The sequence below is a fragment of the Sinocyclocheilus grahami genome, unplaced genomic scaffold (genome assembly GCF_001515645.1).
Source record: "Sinocyclocheilus grahami isolate Dianchi unplaced genomic scaffold, SAMN03320097.WGS_v1.1 scaffold75.1, whole genome shotgun sequence".
Lineage (NCBI taxonomy): Eukaryota > Metazoa > Chordata > Actinopteri > Cypriniformes > Cyprinidae > Sinocyclocheilus > Sinocyclocheilus grahami.
This window is the reverse complement of record NW_015505254.1, coordinates 325,229-345,674: the sequence shown is the minus strand read 5'-3', so window position 1 is coordinate 345,674 and position 20,446 is coordinate 325,229. Positions and strand designations below refer to the sequence as shown.

Below are 20,446 nucleotides of genomic sequence, written 5' to 3'. Positions count from 1 at the left end.
CTCAGAACCCAGAAGTTTTGGATAATTTACAGTCTTTTGTCAGTTTTAAAGTTATTAGAGTTGCCTGTGATACAGTAGCAGTTCTTTACTGTCATGTCTACTTTCTCTCAGCCAGGAATATAAAGATTGTGAAGACTCTTCAGAATGTCAGTGTGACCGAGAGGGAGAGTGTGACATTTATCTGTGAGGTCAACTGGGAAGATGTGGATGGGAAGTGGTACAAGGATGACAGCCGGTTGAGAGCTGGGGACAATGTTAAAATAAGATGTGAGGGTATGTGTGAGAGGTTGCGTAACACACTGACTGGTGGCTTATTATGTACATTCAAGGGTCCTTCGCAAAATATGGTGACATTGTTTTCAGTCATGAAAAAAGACTGAAGACTTCAAACTCCATAATATGAAAAGCATTATACTATAATCTACCCTAAAGTTTAGTTTCGTGCTATATTGCACATAAAAATATATATTTGAGTTTGTCCAGTGCCTAAAACCCTGGAACACCTACATCTAGTATATTTATTTGTTGATTAAAAAAAAAGTAAACACTTACGTATATAACAATCTTGCAAAAAACTAAAGAAAGAAAAAAGCGGATAATAAAAAACGTTTGGCCCTAGATTTCTTGAATGTTTTTTAATGTTACAATCTTTGTATTCAGCAAATACAAAAAGCTGTGGAAAAATACTTCTGAGTTCAGAGTAAAAAGAAGCTGTTTAAACCTATTGATATACCATGATTTTAATTTACCTTTACATTATCATAATGTATTTCCATGTAGTTCACATGGTCATTGGTATTATATTGTTTAAAAAGTAACAATATGAAACTTTTTGAGGATGACCAAAAAAGTATTTCACAGAATATGATCACGTTTTGTTTTAGATTCAAATTTTATTCAGCTCTTTCAAATTCAATCAAATCTCCATAAACACAGGTAAAATACACTCCCTAACCTACAAATCAGTCAAACCAGAAGATGCTGGTGAGATCAGATTCACTGCTGAGAGGGTCTCTTCAACAGCAACACTAGGAGTCAAAGGTAAAAAAAAGAGCAAATCATATTTTATCCTTTTTTTTACAATTTTGTTCAAATTTAACAATGATGATCATTGTAGAGCTTCCAGTTCATATTGTGAAGCCCCTGAGAGTGAAGATTGCCATGTACAAACATCGTGCCTTGCTGGAGTGCCAGGTCTCTCGTGCCAATGCTGCGGTTAAATGGTACAGAAGAAATCATGAAATTGTGCCAAATAGGAAGTACCAAACTATCAGTGAAGGCGTGTACCGACAACTTATCATAGATGATGTGGGATCCTCAGATGAAGACACCTTTATCTGTGATGCTGTCGATGACAGGACTTCCTGCCAACTGTTTGTAGAGGGTGAGAAGTACAATTTACTACCCAGTTTTAATATAAGCATTGATTTAACAGAATTATTCTTAGTCTACTTTAAATTAATTTAGTCTGTTAGTCTATCCTTTTAAAAGACTTTTATGCAGTGAATATTGGATCCATTCTTACAGAGCAGGCCATCAGCATTTTGAAAGGACTCAGTTCTGTGGAGGTCATGGAGCCTAAAGAGGCTCGTTTTAAAGTGGAAACAAGCATTAAGTTAGAGAGAGAATTATTCTTAGTCTACTTTAAATTAATTTAGTCTGTTAGTCTATCCTTTTGAAATGCTAAGACTTTTATGCAGTGAATATTGGATCCATTCTTACAGAGCAGGCCATCAGCATTTTGAAAGGACTCAGTTCTGTGGAGGTCATGGAGCCTAAAGAGGCTCGTTTTAAAGTGGAAACAAGCATTAAGTTAGAGAGGGCACCGAAATGGACCCTGAATGGGCAGATACTATGTCCCTGTCCAGAAATCAGGATTGAGAGGCAAGGAACCTCAAACAGACTCATATTGACTCAAACCGACAGTAGTATGTGTGGCACTGTGCAGTTCACCTCGGGGAAGAGCAAGTCAGAAGCTCAACTCACAGTTACAGGTAATTATCTTCTCACATATTCAGAGTACGGATATACAACAAATTGGTGCCATATTATTATTACCACAAACTGGTAAAAAATGTATAGCCTGAATGCACTGTAAGTCACTTTGGATAAAAGCGTCTGCTAAATGCATAAATTATTATTAAATTATTATTATTATATTAGTTGCCAATATTACAGGCTTTAATTGCTATCAGCATATTAGTTATTTTATTGTGCATGGTCATTTCCTCTATTTTGGCATTTAGATTAACTTGCAGTCATGTAACACTCAAATAAACTTTAAAACCACTAATAATCAGGGTTATTTTAGTATCATTGAGATACTATTACAGTTTTTTTATTAATATTTTTGAATTAGTTTTGTATATATTATATTTTCATTTTAGTTTTAGCAATTTTGTGTGTTGTGTGTCATTTTTATTTTTTATATAGTTTTCATTCATTTTTATTTCAGTTTAAGTTATTTTAGTACATCAATATGAACTGTAAGAAATGTTGCTTTGGTAACTGGCTGAAATAAGCTTAAGGATTTTCAAAAAATAATTTATTTGATTTCAATTAAAGTTCATTTTATTTCAGGTAACAAAAAAGTTGGATTTTTAGATTTAGTTAATAATAACAACCCTCTTTAATAATTAAATATTAGCAGATCTCAAAATTAATGTCATTTTTTCATACTGTACATGATAATATTATAATGCATAAGTTCACTTAGCATGTTACATGATTAATTTTAGTTTTGTGTGTGTGTGTTTTTTAAACTAGTATTTCATTTTTACATTAACCATTTATTGTTAATCAGATATAACATAATTAAAAATAATTTTTGGCGTATATTATTAGCCAGAATTTTAATATCAGAACTTGGGGCAAAGCATTTGTTTTATATGGATTGTGAATCATGTGCCTTAAATGTATTCTTGCTTATACTTTTCCTAATAGAGCGCCCTTTGATTGTCAAACAGCCCATTTCTGATGTGGAGGTGAAGGAGAACAGGTCAGTTGCTCTCAGCTGTGAGTTCTGTCCATCCCCCAGAATGGTGCGCTGGTTCAAGGGTAGAACCTCCCTGTTTGCTTCCAATAAGTACACAATGAAGCGGGAAAAGAACCGGGTTGAGATGACCATCATGGGTGTGAAAGCAGCAGATTCAGGAGAGTATCGCTGTCTGGCTGGTGGCTCAGAGACAAGAGGAAGAGTCAGTGTGGAAGGTACCTGCTTTTAGCTATCCATATCCTGGAGTTGTCTTGGAATTGCATGTTTAGAGCGCAGATAAGACACATACAGTACATTACAAATCATTTTTCTTTTCCTGCAGTGAAAAGGTTGAAGATCATAAGACACTTAGAGCAAGTAGAGGTCGAGGAGGATGGAACTGCAGTGTTCAGCTGTGAACTGAATCACGAGTCACCCAGTGTCCAGTGGCTGCTCAATGACCGAGTCCTATACACCAACCACATCAACAAAATCCAGAATTCTGGAAAAGCATACAGTCTGATTTTAAAACGACTAGCTCCTCAAGAGAGCCGTGTAACATTCAAAACATTTGATATCAGCGAGTCTGCGTTCCTCAGGGTCAGAGGTGAGGTTTTCAGTTACCACGGGACTAGGAAAACAAGATTTTAGAATAAACTGCTGTCCAACTACTCTACATTTAAAGCAGAGACACAAGAATTAACAACTGATATCAGATATTTTGTTTGTGTCAAGCAATTCTTAAAGGAATATCAATCAATTATGGAAATATTTTCAATACTTTCAGAGCACTACTTCTTGTAGAGTTTTTCCCTTTACGTGTAACTTTAGCAGAGCTGTGCGAGTTCATGCATAAAATTATTATTATAATTTTTTTTCCCCAAAAATAAACATACTATAACAACCCATTTCAGGCCACACAGACAAACTATCAATTCAAAACACTGATGACACAAAACTAATCATTCAGTTCCAGTTATTATAATTCTCAAGGTTTAAGGACTATCTTTACATTGTCCCTTCTCTATTAGTATGAGAACATATTTTTTTCTATATTTTCTATTGTATCTATAGCAGAAATGTATAGGAAATTAATAACAATTTCTTATTGTACATCATAATGTTGTGATGCCTAAATTCACTTTAGTATGCACATTGTTTACTTTTTATGGTGTTAACTTTTTTTTTGGAACAAAGTAGTATAGATTTCTGATATGAGCCATTTATCAGTTATCGGATGGAATTTCGTTGCTATATGACATTTGCTCTATATGTCTCTTAGAGAAGCCGACTAGGAAAACAAGATTTTAGAATAAACTGCTGTCCAACTACTCTACATTTAAAGCAGAGACACAAGAATTAACAACTGATATCAGATATTTTGTTTGTGTCAAGCAATTCTTAAAGGAATATCAATCAATTATGGAAATATTTTCAATACTTTCAGAGCACTACTTCTTGTAGAGTTTTTCCCTTTACGTGTAACTTTAGCAGAGCTGTGCGAGTTCATGCATAAAATTATTATTATAATTTTTTTTTTCCAAAAATAAACATACTATAACAACCCATTTCAGGCCACACAGACAAACTATCAATTCAAAACACTGATGACACAAAACTAATCATTCAGTTCCAGTTATTATAATTCTCAAGGTTTAAGGACTATCTTTACATTGTCCCTTCTCTATTATTATGAGAACATATTTTTTTCTATATTTTCTATTGTATCTATAGCAGAAATGTATAGGAAATTAATAAAAATGTATTGTACATCATAATGTTGTGATGCCTAAATTCACTTTAGTATGCACATTGTTTACTTTTTATGGTGTTAACTTTTTTTTTGGAACAAAGTAGTATAGATTTCTGATATGAGCCATTTATCAGTTATCGGATGGAATTTCGTTGCTATATGACATTTGCTCTATATGTCTCTTAGAGAAGCTAGCAGTGTTTCTCAGGTCACTGGAGGACGTAGCAGGTGAGGAACGTGGTGAAATCCTTTTGCAGTGTGACGTTTCCAAGCCATCAGTGACACCTGTCTGGAGGAAAGATGGTGAAATTCTGACCACCAATGAGAAGTATGAGATTCTCCATGTGGGAAAGTCATTGACTCTTATAATTCGCAAGCTGAGAAAGGACGACAGAGGAGAGTACAGTTGTGATATTGGCTGCAGCCAAACTAAAGCGAAAGTCATAGTTCATGGTAGGTTTTAACATCTATATTTGAATCTAATTAAAATTAGATATAATTAATTTGAACAAAAATAAATTTTATTTAATGTGAGGGACTTTTTTTAGACCTGCACATTACCATTGTCAAACGCATACGGACAACAACTGTGCTGGAAGGGGAAAGCTGCAGCTTTGAGTGTGTCCTGTCCCATGATATCATTGATGAAGCATCGTGGATTTTGAATGGCCAACTGATTGTGAGCAATGGACAGATCATAGTCGCTAACAAAGGGTGCAAATACACAATGAGCATTCAGGAAGTTACAATATCTGATGCCGGCGAAGTGGTCTTTACCATTAAAGAGCTCAGCTGCAGGACTATGCTGTTTGTGAAAGGTGAGACCCCTTATTATTTAAATATCACACATTTTACAAGTATTGCTCATTTTCTGTCTCTTTTGTTCTCAGAGAAACCTGTGAGAGTTTTTAGGGATATGCTAAATGTTAAAGCAACACCTGGTGAAGATCCAGAGCTCAGCTGTGAGATCACGAAACCTGATGCAACAGTTAAATGGCTGAAAAATGGGCGGCTAATTAGAGTCAGCCCAAAATATGAAATTACCCAAAATAATTATCTGGTGAAGCTCATCATCCATAATGCAGCTATAATGGACTCAGGAGAGTACTGCTGTGAGGCTGATGGGATTGCTACAAGGGCGAGATTAGATGTCAGAGGTAAATACTCATTTATTACACTTGTTTTTAATTTTTCCCAGTGCAAAAACTTTGTTCATTCTACTGAGTGCCATAAACTCTGTTAATCTTTTCTCGTTGTGAATTCAGACTTGCAACATACATTTGCAAAGGAACTGAAGGATATGCGTGCAGAGGAAAAGGGTATGGTGACCATGGAGTGTGAAACCAGGAGGCCTGCTGCTACTGTGACCTGGTTAAAAGGCCTAATGGTGCTCAGCTCGGGACAGAAGTACATGATGAAGAAGAAAGATGTTGTCCTCATTCTGACCATCTTCAATCTGGAGAAAAGTGACTGTGCTGTCTACACCTGTGATGTTGGGACAATGCAGAGCAGGGCTTTACTTACAATTCAAGGTAGGCAAAGTAGATTGGTCTTTATTGACTTAAAATAATAAATGTCATAAAAATATAATATAATAATAAGGTTGTAAATCTGAGATTACTAGATGTTATGTTACAAGAATGGTAACATTTGGACACTATGGGCCAGTTTTACTAACAGCTTGTGCCAGTAGAAAACCGTCTTTTGGCATTAAAATAGTACTGTGATGAATTAGCGAAAGGCATGGACACAGTTATTTTAGTGCCTGACCTTATTGAATATGCATTTGTAGGAGTTTCCCTTTCAGACGCAAAAGTTATGGGAGGAGAGTATTCAAATGAATCACGCGACACGTTTTACTAACGTTTGCGCTCGTATTTGCGCCATTATTTAACATCCAAAAAAAGCATGTCTTAAACTATTTTGCGCTTGAAATGGCTGCAATTATTGTTGCTGGAGGAGGCACCGCAGAGAACAGAGAGTGCGTGGTAGAAGGGAGAGGATTTTTTCCACACGTATTAATTTATTTTGAATGCCACACTCTAAAAAATGTTGGGTTAAATGCAATGTTGTTTTGACCCAACGGTTGGGTTAAATGTTTAACCCAACCTTCTGGGTGGTAACCCAACCGCTGGGTCAAAACAACCCAATTGCTGGGTTTGTCCCTATTTTACCCAGCACTGGGTTGCATTTAACCCAGCATTTTTTAAGAGTGCAGAGGAACACATTTCGTTTGCATATCATATTGTTTGCCAAGCCATGTTATTTTTAATTTGCTTCAGGATATAAAAGACGCCTTGGAACCTAGTCACGCAATGACGCAGCTCTATCAAAACTTCAAGCAAACCTTCATTTTTTGGCCTCCGGTTCTTTTCAACGTACTGTGGCTTCTTTATTTCTTTATTCTTTATTTGCGACTACGCTAATTTGCCCTGTGCTTGGTATATTGCGTTGGTCGATATATAAATGAGATGTTTGCGTCTGTGTTCTTTATTTTGTGTATTGTTAGTAAATCACCCGCAGAAATTTCCACTCCCATTGGCGCTGTTTTGGAATTGCGCTGTCGTGCTAATTTGCCCTGTTTAGTAAAACTGGCCCTATGCATTTTAAGACATGTTCAGTTTTTATGCATCTGTCATATTTTTCATATGAATCTGGCCCTCAGGTCAAAAAGTGGTCATTGTGGATGAACTAGAAGATAAAGAGTGTCTAGAAGGAGATACCATCACCTTTAAGTGTCGGATCTGCCCAAGTGACTACACTGATGTCAAATGGTACCTGGATGAGACCTTGCTCTACACTAATGATCTTAATGAGATCAAGATGATACCTGGTGGATACCACACTCTTACCTTCAAACAGCTTGCACGTAAAGACACCGGCACCATCTCCTTCGAGGCTGGGGACAAAAGATCATACGCATCACTATTAGTTAGAGGTAACTGTCATAAAACCTGACACTTGACAAGATGTGGATAACTATTAAAAATTCTCATAAGGACACCTTTACAAAAGATACATTGAGATGAAACTGTCAGTTTCTTTTACTGCTTTGGTATTAAAAATAGAAATGTATGTATAATTTCTGACAACTCAAAAGAGGAATTTTAAATCAGAAAGTTATTTTAAAGAGTCTTATGTTTAAACAATTTTTTTCGTCTTTGTATTTACTATTAAGTAAAAAAAAAAGTGAAACAAAAGGCAATATAGATAGTGTACAGCAGGGGTGCCCAACCCTGTTCCTGGAGATCTACTTTCCTGCGGAGTTCAGCTCCAACCCTGATCAAACACAACTGAACCAACTAATTAGGATCTGAAGGAGCACTTGATAATTACAGACAGTTGTATTTGATTAGGGTTGGAACTGAACTATGCAGGAAGGTAGATCTCCAGGAACAGGGTTGGGCACCCCTGGTGTACAGCATACAATTGAAATGTATGTATACAAATGAGGTTACACTTTATTTTAAGGTGTCCTCGTTACAGTGTAATTATACATTTAAGTACTGAGTAATATTAATTAACTACACATACTTACTATATGGTTAGGGTTAGGATTACGGTTTGTCTTAGGGTTACATGCAATATGTGTAACAAGGACACCTTAAAATAAAGTGTTACCAAAATTGATTGTCTTTGTAATACAACTTATTTGAATTACAGAGAGACGCCCCACGATAACTAAAGCATTGGAAGACACAGAAGCAATCGAAGGAGGAAGTTTGGTGCTGTTATGCAAGACCTCAAAGCCATGTCATATTGTTTGGTACAAAGATGGCTGTTTAATCTGGAATTCCTCAAAGTACTTAGTGAGTCGATCGGGAAATGAGGCCAGGCTGGCCATCCGTGATGTGAAAGACAGTGACGCGGGTGTGTATGAGTGCGATGCAGGATCTGTCAGCACTAAAGCCACCGTGACTGTTAAAGGTATTTCAAACGTCTCTTTTCTGCAATTTACCACCAAGTTTTTTTTTAATTTGGTTGAAATTTGAAATCTTTATGTTTGTTTCACATTAGTTATTCCTGCTGAGTTTACAAAAGCGCTTCAGAACCAAGAGGTCAAAGAGGGAGAGAGTGTAACGCTGATGTGCGAATACTCTATACCCGGGGTCCAGTTTGTGTGGCGCAAAGGACCCGAGACGCTAAAATCTAGTGAGAAGTATCACATGAGGCAGAGGAAATCTTGCATTTCTCTTATAATACACAATCTGAAGCCAGAAGATTCAGGGAATTACACATGCATTTGCAGAGACCAAAGAACTATGGCTACTCTTACAGTCAATGGTATTGATATTGATTGCTATGAAAATGAAATTATAGTATTCAGCTTTGATCTTGTAGCTTTACTTATGCCATTTCATCCATTCCAGCGGTTCCTATATCATTTATTAAAGAGCTCAAGAACCAAGAGACAGATGAAGGTAAAAATGTGATATTACGCTGTGAGCTTTCTAAAGCTGGAATCCCAGTGGAATGGTTGAAAGGTGAACAAACTCTCTTGCCTGGGGAGAAGCATCAGATGAGGCACATAGTCACCATACTAGAGCTGGTAATCAGAAGTCCAGTTCCTGAGGACAGTGGAACATACATCTGTGTGTGTGAGGATCAAAGGACCAAAGCCATTGTCAAAATACGAAGTAAGACAAGATGTTAAATATATAGAATTTGCTTTTCCAGTACTCTGAATGCTGAAAATGGAGCTTATATATCCTTTTGTACTTCCTTAGCTCAACCTATCGCGTTCAAACAGAAGTTAAGAAATCAAATGGCTGAAGAGGGAAACAGTATAATCTTACACTGCGAGATATCCAAATCAGACACCCCTGTCCAGTGGAGAAAAGGAAGCAACCTTCTCAGATCTGGGGAGAAGTACAAAATCAGGCAGAGAGGCTGCATGCTAGAGCTGAAGATTTTTAATTTGACGCAAGATGATAGCGGAGTCTATAGCTGTACGAGCGAAACTGCTGAGACATCAGCCAACATCACAGTTAGCGGTAAGTTAGTTCAATTCACTAGTAAGGGTTACCAATAAGGAAAAAGGAACACTAAGGAGTAAGGATTTTTTGTGCTTACCCAGTCAATCCAGTAGTTCAGTAATGCTAAAATATAATTATTGTTGAATTTTATGGATTCAAAGATAGATAGCACAACATTTTCATCAAAAGCAAGTCTTTGGGAACAACTAGAAACTATTTGGAAGTCAATAACAACAGAGACTGTGGAAAATTACATAAAAACAATGCCAGCAAGAATGCAAGCTGTTATCAAGGCCAAAGGAGGCCATACAAGATACAAGTTTTTTGGTTATTATGTGTGAATAAAGACTATAGTTGTTTCAGTTTGTTATTTGCCTAATAAATGACTATACAGTTTTTAGGTTTAAAGTTTTGACAGATTCCTAAAATATTTGTTTTCTGTCTTTATGACAGGTGGTCGAATAAATTTGTTAAGCACGTGTGTGTGTGTGTGTGTGTGTGTGTGTGTATAAACACACACACACACACACACACACACACACACACATAAAGAGAGCACATACAGTCATCTGTTCACTTGTTCGTTTGCCAAAGTTGAAAGAACAAAAAAATAAGGATGTTCTTATTTGTTCCTTTTTGTTCTGTAGCTCAACCTGTTACTTTTAAAGAGAAGCTGAAAAACCTGGTAGCCGAGGAAGGGAAGATGATAACATTGCACTGTGAGCTTTCTAAAACCGGTGTCCCAGTAGAATGGTGGAATGGAGAGGAACTGCTCCAGCCTGGAGAGAAGTATAAGATGAGAGAACGAGACACATCAGTTGAGCTGATCATCTGTGAGGCCATGCCTGAAGACAGTGGAGTCTACAGATGTGTCTGTGGAGACCAAAAGACCAAAGCTACAGTCAAAATTGTTGGTAAGATTTTGTTTCATTGATTTGTTTTCATTATTATAAAATGTATGTTATTATAAAATTCATATGGTGGTTTCACAGGTGCTCCTGCTAGTTTTAAGCAAAACCTTAAGAACCAAGAAGCTCTGGAAGGCAAATCTATAACCCTTCACTGTGAGCTTTCCAAAACTGGAGTACCTGTGGAATGGTGGAGAGGAGATAAACCGCTCCTTCCAGGGCCACAGTACCAGATGAGGCTGGATGGAAAGACTGCAGAGTTGGAAATAACTAATGTTTTCCCTGATGATGCTGGGATATACAGCTGTGTGACTGGAAGCCAAAAGACCACAGCTGAAGTGAATGTCAAACGTAATGTCAAAAACATGTTAAATATATACTGTATACTGTACAGTACCGTTCAAAAGTTTAAAGTCAATAGATTTTTTTAAATGAATAATTTTATTCTGCAAAGCTGCTTTAAATTGATCAAAAGTGGAAGTAAAGGCATTTATAATGTTACAAAAGATCTCTCAAATAAATACTGTTCTTTTTTTAACAAAGAATCCGAAAAAAAGTATCATACTTTCTGCAGCTTTTTACGGTAGTGTACAGTATATATCATATGATTACTGCCTGTGAGTTCAATTGTTCATATTAAAAGACCTGTCAATGTTTTCTCAGCACTTCCAATTACTTTCAAACGAGAGCTTCAGAATCAGATATCTACAGAGGGTGAGAGTGCAGTATTTACCTGTGAACTTTCAAAGCCTGGTGCTCCAGTTGAGTGGAGGAAAGGTAGAGTGATGCTGAAAAGCGGAGCCAAATATCATATGACGCTTGAGGGGCGATTAACCAAACTGCTGATAAATAATCTTGTTGAGGGTGATGCGGGAAATTACACCTGCAAAGCCAAAGATTCACAATCGACAGCCGAATTGACGGTTCAAGGTAAGATCCAATCCGTTATAAATATAAACAAAGTACTGCTGAATTTTCTGACATTATGGATTTCATATGAATTTCATTTTCATCGCCATTTGATTTTTGTCTAGCGTTGAGTGATCCAGTTCTTCCATTTCATTAAAAATATCCATTTCTTCCACAGCTAAAATAGCACTCTGTCATGACATTACATCAGCCACGTTCACAGGTTTAATTAATCTCTCAACAGTGATATAGATCACTGTTGGATTTTCATTACATGATGATTCATACCCTCAAATTACACTCATTATTTGACATCAGAAGAATCTTGCTATCTGAAATCCCTTTATTTATTATTAGTTGATTAGTTTCTACTACAGTAGAAAGGTAGGCTTTATTTTTGATCTTGACCCTTTCATTACAGCATGGGCTAGTTATAAAGATCTGTGGTGTGTTGGTGTACATAATACATCAATAAAATGAACCTCAATAGATGACATTTCTTTGACGACTTTACCTGATGTAATTATTAAAGGTGATTGCTCTCAAGCACAAAAAGTATACACTGGTACATTTTTTGTAGCTCTTTGCTGATGGAAAGACACAACATTCACCCTTTTGGCTAGTCTATAACCTTCATGAATACAGGCTTACTCAATTCTTGGCTTTCTAAAGGACTCCCTGCTACCTTTAAAACAAATTTGAAGAACCAAGAAACTCAGGAGGGGAACGGTGTCAATCTGCACTGTGAACTTTCTAAGGCTGGAGTTCGAGTAGAGTGGTGGAAAGGAGAAGAACTGCTCAAGACTGGAGAAAAATATCAGTTGAGACAGAAAGAAGCAACAGTAGAGTTGTTAATAAGGAAGGCACAACCAGAAGACAGTGGAGTGTATCGCTGCATATGTGGAGATCACAAGACTGAAGCCACCATCAAAGTTAATGGTATGATCCAAGATGTTTTCATATGCAGGTTCCTGCATTTAAGAATTACCCAATTTGTTGTTAGAAATTAAAAACTTATCAGATCATGCAACATCTTCATCGTTTTACTGCTCTGTGTAGCTCTCCCCATCACTTTCAAACAAGAACTTAAGAATCAAGAGGGTGAAGAAGGGAACAACATCACATTGCGCTGTGAACTCTCTAAGGCCAGTGCTGATGTGAAGTGGTTGAAGGGAGAGGAAATCCTAAAGCATGGAGAAAAGTTCCAGTTGAGACAGATAGCAACTAAAATGGAGCTCGTTATCAGAAAAGCCATACCTGAAGACAGTGGAGTCTACTTTTGTGTATGCCCTGATCAGACATCCATAGCTACAGTTAAAATCAATGGTACAAAACTTAAGCAATTTATTAAATAAATGCAGACTTTTAGGTAAAATATTCTGCTTAGGTGACCCAGATATTTTTTGCGATTTCTTAGCTCTCCCGATCACTTTCAAACAAAACTTGAGAAATCAAGAAGCGGTGGAAGGCAACACAGTTGCTTTCCGTTGTGAGCTTTCCAAACCAGGAGCTATGGTGAAATGGTGGAGGGGTGAAGAGTTGCTGCAGGTTGGAGAAAAGTACCAGATGAGGACTGAGGGACGGATTGCTGAACTTCTCATTAAAAATGTCAACTCTGAAGATGTCGGCTTCTACAGCTGCACTACCGGAAAGGAAAAAACGACAGCGGAGGTCAAAGTTAGGGGTACGCTATAATACTGCAAGATCTGATCTTGATCTTTCATTAATTTTGCAATTACTTAGTAACTTTCCTCTTTTGGATTTTGGAACTTGAATACATTTTGTATGGTTTTCATAGCTCTACCTGTCACTTTTAAACGAGAACTTCAAAACGAAGTAACCAAAGAAGGTGGGCAAGCTGTGTTTAGCTGTGAGCTCTCTAAACCTGGTGCTCAAGTCGACTGGAGAAAAGGAAGAGTTATTCTCAAGCCTGATGACAAATATGAAATGAAGCAAGAGGGTACATTCACCAAACTGGTCATACGTAATGTTGAAGCAAGTGATGCTGGGAACTATTCGTGTAAAACCAAGGATTCTGAGTCAACTGCTGAGCTAACCGTGAAGGGTAAGGCATGCAGGCTTTTTGCAGCAGCAGCTTGGCACATTTTGTCTTTCTTGGCTTGCTGCTATTACATTGTATTGCTTCTTGTGCTGTAGTTTTCAGCTTTGCTGTGCTTTGATGGCCTGCATGGCTTTGTAGTAAAATAATATGGCATACCTATACCTTTTTGTTAATGTTTCCAGTTCCACCTATCACTTTTAAAGTCAAGTTGAAAAATCAGGAAGTTGAAGAAGAAAATAAACTTGTGTTGCACTGTGAGCTTTCAAAAGCTGGATGTCCTGTTGAATGGAGGAAGGGGGAAGAGCTTCTTAGGTCAGGATATAAATATCAAATCCGAGAACATGATGTTACAAGGGAGCTGATCATCACAAAGGCCATGCCTGAAGACAGCGGAGTCTACAGCTGCATTTGTGGGGAGCAGAAGACCAAAGCCACGATCCGAGTATTCGGTATGGATGAAAGTTTTAGAGAAAATTGAGCTTTTATTGTCGCTTGAGCTCACTATGAGCTAACGTGTTACTGTGCTACTCTTCAGCCACACCAGTAACGTTCAAACAAAACCTGAAGAACCAAGAGGCCCCTGAGGGAGGTGTTGTTATTCTGCATTGTGAGCTCTCCAAAGCTGGGGTACCAGTAGCATGGTTAAAAGGGGACGAGGAGCTCTGCAATGGGACTAGATACAAGATCAAGCAGGAGGGATTGGTTGCCGAATTACACATTAAAAATGTTCTTCCCATGGATGTTGGGGAATACAGCTGCATTGTTGGAGACCAGAAGACTACAGCTGAAGTTAATGTTAGGGGTAGGTCCAATGCCACTTTAATGGGTACACACTCTCAATGGGTGCACACAAGATCGTTCTGATTTTTGAATAATCGGATTCAGCCAAATCAGATTTTGTCATTGCAAATTAACTAATGTTGTCTAAAGACACCTGTTTGTGTCTACACCCATTACCTTGACAACATTTTCACAGTGCTGTAAACACGCTATGATACCCAAGGCTGGAAATGATCGAATGTGGGGGACCAGATAGTGAATTTAGAGGGGGGGGATGCCATTTTGATTCAAACTAGTTATATGTTTAAGGAAAATTATGAGGATTTTGTTTCCACAAAATAGCCTCAAGAAAGCTGTACGAGTTATAAAATTAACACGTTTTTTCTTTAATTCTTAATTTATAACATTACAGAAAATTTCTTTTTAACTTGTTAAATAGAAACTTTTATAGATAACTTGTTTTTCATGAAAGTTATAGATAACTTGTTTTTCATCAAAGATATAGATAACTTGTTTATCATCAAATAATTTGTTTTAATGTATACAAAATATTAAGCTGCACAACTGTTTTCATTATTCATAAGAAATGTTTATTTTGCAGCAAATTATTATTAGATAGATGCATGTTAGAATGATTTCTGAGTTTGGATCACGTGACACTGAAGACTGGAGTAAAGGCAGCTGAAAAATCAACTTTGCCATTACAGGAAATGTAAAATGTAGTAAAAAAGAAAACAGTTATTTCAAATTGCAATAGTATTTAGGTGTTGTTATTCTGCATTGTGAGCTCTCCAAAGCTGGGGTACCAGTAGCATGGTTAAAAGGGGACGAGGAGCTCTGCAATGGGACTAGATACAAGATCAAGCAGGAGGGATTGGTTGCCGAATTACACATTAAAAATGTTCTTCCCATGGATGTTGGGGAATACAGCTGCATTGTTGGAGACCAGAAGACTACAGCTGAAGTTAATGTTAGGGGTAGGTCCAATGCCACTTTAATGGGTACACACTCTCAATGGGTGCACACAAGATCGTTCTGATTTTTGAATAATCGGATTCAGCCAAATCAGATTTTGTCATTGCAAATTAACTAATGTTGTCTAAAGACACCTGTTTGTGTCTACACCCATTACCTTGACAACATTTTCACAGTGCTGTAAACACGCTATGATACCCAAGGCTGGAAATGATCGAATGTGGGGGACCAGATAGTGAATTTAGAGGGGGGGATGCCATTTTGATTCAAACTAGTTATATGTTTAAGGAAAATTATGAGGATTTTGTTTCCACAAAATAGCCTCAAGAAAGCTGTACGAGTTATAAAATTAACACGTTTTTTCTTTAATTCTTACTTTATAACATTACAGAAAATTTCTTTTTAACTTGTTAAATAGAAACTTTTATAGATAACTTGTTTTTCATGAAAGTTATAGATAACTTGTTTTTCATCAAAGATATAGATAACTTGTTTATCATCAAATAATTTTTTTTAATGTATACAAAATATTAAGCTGCACAACTGTTTTCATTATTCATAAGAAATGTTTATTTTGCAGCAAATTATTATTAGATAGATGCATGTTAGAATGATTTCTGAGTTTGGATCACGTGACACTGAAGACTGGAGTAAAGGCAGCTGAAAAATCAACTTTGCCATTACAGGAATAAATTACATTTTAAAATGTAGTAAAAAAGAAAACAGTTATTTCAAATTGCAATAGTATTTCACAAAATTACTTATATTTTTTATTCTATATATTTATATTACTCTATTTCCTGTAAAATAAATGCATCTTAGGTGAGCATAAGCTTAATAATGCTTCTTTCAAAAACATTAAAAATCTTACTGACCCCAAACTTTTGAATGGTCGTATATGTGAATTTTTTTATTTGAATAGGATCTGGTCATCTCAAAATTGCTCTGGAATAATGAAAAAAATCTCTCCTGAATCCTCAGCTAGGGTCCCCCAACTGAACCTCAGCCATTTCCACCATTATTGATACCCTCATGATCCTTTCATGAACCCTATATGATACCCTTCATGAATCACAGGGTCATACACACACAGTGTCATATCATATCATAAACTCTACCAATTAACATTCCAACATGATTTATAATTTGCAATTTTTCTCTCAAAATACGTTTGAGCTGTTGTTGAAATCATACTTCTTAAACCTCTCACAGCTGCTGCCTCTGTGTTCTTTGAGAAAGAGCTTGAGAGTCAAGAAGCAATGGAGGGGGATTCTGTCCTGTTTCGTTGTTTGCTCTCTAGCGATAATGCCCCAGTGACTTGGAGAAAAGATGCAAATCAGATCACACAGGGTGGGCGATATACCCTCCACCGTAAAGGTTCAACTCAGGAGCTCGAAATCAGGAAACTGAGAGTGCAGGATGCTGCCGTGTACTCATGCAGCGTCAGAGGCAAGAACACCTCTGCGACCCTCAGAGTGATAGGTAAATCAAAACAAACCTACATAAAAAGTTAATAATAAAGTGTAGCTTGCCTTCAAACATAAACTCCAAGGACTCCTGTGAATTCACAACAGAGGTGTTCCTTTATTCGGTTCCTTTCCAGAGCGTGTGAGGATTGTGAAAGGACTGCGTGACTTGACAGTTACTGCAGGCGAGAGCGCACACTTTATGTGCGAGCTTTCACATGAGAACATCCTTGACGGGATTTGGTGGCTTGGTTCCAATGAACTTCAGGAGAACGAGATGAACCAGATGAGTATCTGTGGTCGAGAACATCACTTGGTGCTCACTATGACCACAACCGAAGAGTCAGGTGATGTGTCCTTTGAGGTGGGAAATGAAAAGACCTCTGCTCGTCTTTGCGTGAACAGCAAACCTACAGGTGAGTGTAAAAATCCTTATTGCAAATCATTTCTTTAATTTATTTACTATTAACAAGCAGACGAACTGATATATAAAAGAAACTGATATACCAAAATGTAATGTATCCTTTTTAACTGCATACTCTAAAGTGCATTCTCTCATTGTAGTTTTCATAGAGGAAAGACTGAAGGACATGATCATTTTTGAGGGAGATTCTGCCACCCTATCCTGTGTGACTTCTGACACCTGCACACCTGTCACCTGGAAACGAAATAATGTAACCCTGCTCTCTGGGGAAAAGTATGAACCTCTGAAACACGGGAAACGTAATGTTCTTCTGATTCATAAAGTCAGAAAAGAGGATGCTGGGATTTACATGTGCGATACAGGAGACATGCAGAGTAGTGCTACTCTTACAGTCAAAGGTAGGAACAGCTTGAAACATTTGCTCCAACTTTAAAGATTATTATTTTAATCTATTACTTTTAATAAGATAATAAAATAAATCATTATTTGATATATTTTATTTATATTTAAAAATGAATTAAATGATCAGTTTTAGTATGTCTTTGTTTGAAACATGATTTATTTTTAAATTCATACATTCATGACCTATTTTTTATTGTTAATTGGTTCTCCTAGTACTTCATATTTCAATAATAAAATTTAGAAGTATTGTTTTATAGAAGGAAATTGTGAAATTGTCACGTATACCTAAGGGGCACTTTGCTTACTCTCAGAACGTCCTTTGTTTTTCTGCCGGGAGCTCCAAAACCAAGAAGCAGAAGAAGGTGAGACTACTTTCTTGTGCTGTGAATTGTCTCAACCTGGAGTTGCAGTTGAGTGGAAGAAGGGAGCAGTTCTTCTTAGGCCTGGTAACAAATATGATATGAAACAGGATGGATGTGAGCTTCAGCTACAGATCAATGACCTCACAAGTCAAGACAGTGGGGCCTACAGGTGTTGTGCCGATGGCATTGAGACAAGGGCTAGTATTACTGTAAAAGGTAATACCAAAATAATTGCTTGTCTATATATATTTCATTTGATGGTGAGAATTTAATTTATGCGTGAACTGAATGTCAGTGAATGAGTGGAAATATTCAGTAATACTTTATAAAATGCATTAATTGCACTTAGTACTTTATATAATTCATTAAATAATGTTTTTTTTGCATTGTGAACATTTGTTTTACGACTGTTTCTTCTCCCCTTGTGCCACAGAACGTCCTTTATTTTTCCATGAAGAGCTCCAAAACCAAGAAGCAGAAGAAGGTGAATCAGCATTCCTGTGCTGTGAGCTCTCTAAACCTGGAGTAGCAGTACAGTGGAAAAAGGGGGCAATGCTGCTGAAGAATGGACAGAAGTATGAGATGACGCAAGAGGGCAATGAAGTACAACTTCAGATCCATGATCTCACAAGTCAAGATAGTGGTATCTACAGATGTTGTGCTGGCAACATAGAGACACGGGCTAATATTATTGTTAAAGGTAGGAATGCACAATAAAAATACGGTTATGGTATATATTTAGATTCGTTGTTGTAGTATTAGTCGATATTGGATATTTTATTGTTCATGCCCCCTATTTTTACATTCAATGTAGATCACGTTAAACACTGTGAATCAGCATTCCTGTGCTGTGAGCTCTCTAAACCTGGAGTAGCAGTACAGTGGAAAAAGGGGGCAATGCTGCTGAAGAATGGACAGAAGTATGAGATGACACAAGAGGGCAATGAAGTACAACTTCAGATCCATGATCTCACAAGTCAAGATAGTGGTATCTACAGATGTTGTGCTGGCAACATAGAGACACGGGCTAATATTATTGTTAAAGGTAGGAATGCACAATAAAAATATGGTTATGGTATATATTTAGATTCGTTGTTGTAGTATTAGTCGATATTGGATATTTTATTGTTCGTGCCCCCTGTTTTTACATTCAATGTAGATCACTTTAAACACTAATAGTTATAAAACATTATTAAATGTCATCTTTAGCAAATCTCATTTTCATAATGTACATTATAATGCTGTGATGCATAAATTAATTTGTAGCATTTAAAACTATTCATTTGAGTTTGTAATGTTTTATTTTTAGTGTGAAAAAAATATATAGAATTTTAATACTGATCATGTATCAATTATCAGCCATATAATGAAAATAATAATTTGTTGGTATCAGTCAACAATTTTACTATCAGTGCATCCTTAAATGTTTGCAACAGAGTTTGTGTATAATAATTATAATATAGGTTTTTAATTAAAGGGGTCATATAATGTTGCTAAAAAGTACATTATTTGGTGTATTTGGTGTAATGAAATGTGTTTATGCGGTTTAAGGTTAAAAAAACACATTCTTTTCCACATACTGTACATTACTGTTTCTTTTCTATGCCCGCCTTTCTGAAATGCGTCGATTTTTACTAAGCTCATCGGTCTGAAAAGCAAGGTGTGCTGTGATTGGCCAGCTATCCAGTGCGTTATGATTGGCCGAATACCGCAAGCGTGTGATGGAAATGTTACACCCCTACCATACTGTGATGATACCCTGTCAGGCCGGAGCGATGATTCAAAATTCCTGAAAACCCATTATAAACGAGGCATTCATAACATCCAGTGGGGACATAATTATGAATTATAATGACTTATACTGTCTTTTTACGTGTTGCGTTGTATCGCGCCGCGTAAACATAAAACCATGTTTGCATTTGTGATCGGAGAAATGACAAACAACAAGCCCTACTCTACACTGCCCAAAAAACTCGCTTTAAATATAAAAAATATAAAATATAAAAACTCTTTAAATATAAAAAACGTACTTACAGTATGTGAGTCAGAACAGCTGGCATTGTAGTCTACTCTACCAGGATCAGGGAACGGTCCTCCATAAAATGTGCTGCACACATCTGAATATTTGGGATGAAGTGTTCTGGAACAGTGTTGTAAATACAACTTAACCACTGATTTCTAGTCGTGTCCATTTTTGGAAGGCCAAACAAAGTAGTTTCGCTTTCACAACGAAACGCAGCGTCACACATGGTGGCCTAGAGTGAGCAGAGGCCAGGGGCTAGAGTGAGGAACGGCCGGAGGGCTAGAGTGAGCAGAGGCGGCGTGCTTGAGAACGGCGAGGCCGGCGGATTCGACGAAGGAGCGTCCGGAGGGCTTGCGGCAACCACATGTGACGACCCCGGGCTGGACTCCGCTTCGTCCACGGTGAAAGCCAATCCGGTGATCCACAGCGCAA

The 20,446-nt window shown here is 37.1% G+C and overlaps 1 protein-coding gene across 1 annotated transcript in view; it reads left to right on the top strand.

The window, feature by feature from the left end:
* obscna (obscurin, cytoskeletal calmodulin and titin-interacting RhoGEF a) overlaps window positions 1-20,446 on the top strand; it is a 49,900-nt gene that overhangs the window by 1,401 nt on the left and 28,053 nt on the right. Inside the window, exons 4-32 of the mRNA XM_016273086.1 lie at window positions 112-273; window positions 937-1,041; window positions 1,118-1,384; window positions 1,725-1,994; window positions 2,944-3,210; window positions 3,318-3,581; window positions 4,914-5,180; window positions 5,276-5,545; window positions 5,618-5,884; window positions 5,993-6,259; window positions 7,393-7,665; window positions 8,391-8,654; window positions 8,745-9,011; window positions 9,098-9,364; window positions 9,455-9,721; window positions 10,351-10,617; window positions 10,696-10,962; window positions 11,275-11,541; window positions 12,193-12,459; window positions 12,580-12,846; window positions 12,938-13,204; window positions 13,319-13,585; window positions 13,765-14,031; window positions 14,118-14,384; window positions 16,550-16,819; window positions 16,941-17,219; window positions 17,368-17,625; window positions 17,941-18,207; window positions 18,425-18,691. Of these exons, the coding sequence (XP_016128572.1) occupies window positions 112-273; window positions 937-1,041; window positions 1,118-1,384; window positions 1,725-1,994; window positions 2,944-3,210; window positions 3,318-3,581; window positions 4,914-5,180; window positions 5,276-5,545; window positions 5,618-5,884; window positions 5,993-6,259; window positions 7,393-7,665; window positions 8,391-8,654; window positions 8,745-9,011; window positions 9,098-9,364; window positions 9,455-9,721; window positions 10,351-10,617; window positions 10,696-10,962; window positions 11,275-11,541; window positions 12,193-12,459; window positions 12,580-12,846; window positions 12,938-13,204; window positions 13,319-13,585; window positions 13,765-14,031; window positions 14,118-14,384; window positions 16,550-16,819; window positions 16,941-17,219; window positions 17,368-17,625; window positions 17,941-18,207; window positions 18,425-18,691 (7,488 nt within the window). The remainder of the gene's footprint in view (window positions 1-111; window positions 274-936; window positions 1,042-1,117; window positions 1,385-1,724; window positions 1,995-2,943; window positions 3,211-3,317; window positions 3,582-4,913; window positions 5,181-5,275; window positions 5,546-5,617; window positions 5,885-5,992; window positions 6,260-7,392; window positions 7,666-8,390; window positions 8,655-8,744; window positions 9,012-9,097; window positions 9,365-9,454; window positions 9,722-10,350; window positions 10,618-10,695; window positions 10,963-11,274; window positions 11,542-12,192; window positions 12,460-12,579; window positions 12,847-12,937; window positions 13,205-13,318; window positions 13,586-13,764; window positions 14,032-14,117; window positions 14,385-16,549; window positions 16,820-16,940; window positions 17,220-17,367; window positions 17,626-17,940; window positions 18,208-18,424; window positions 18,692-20,446) is intronic.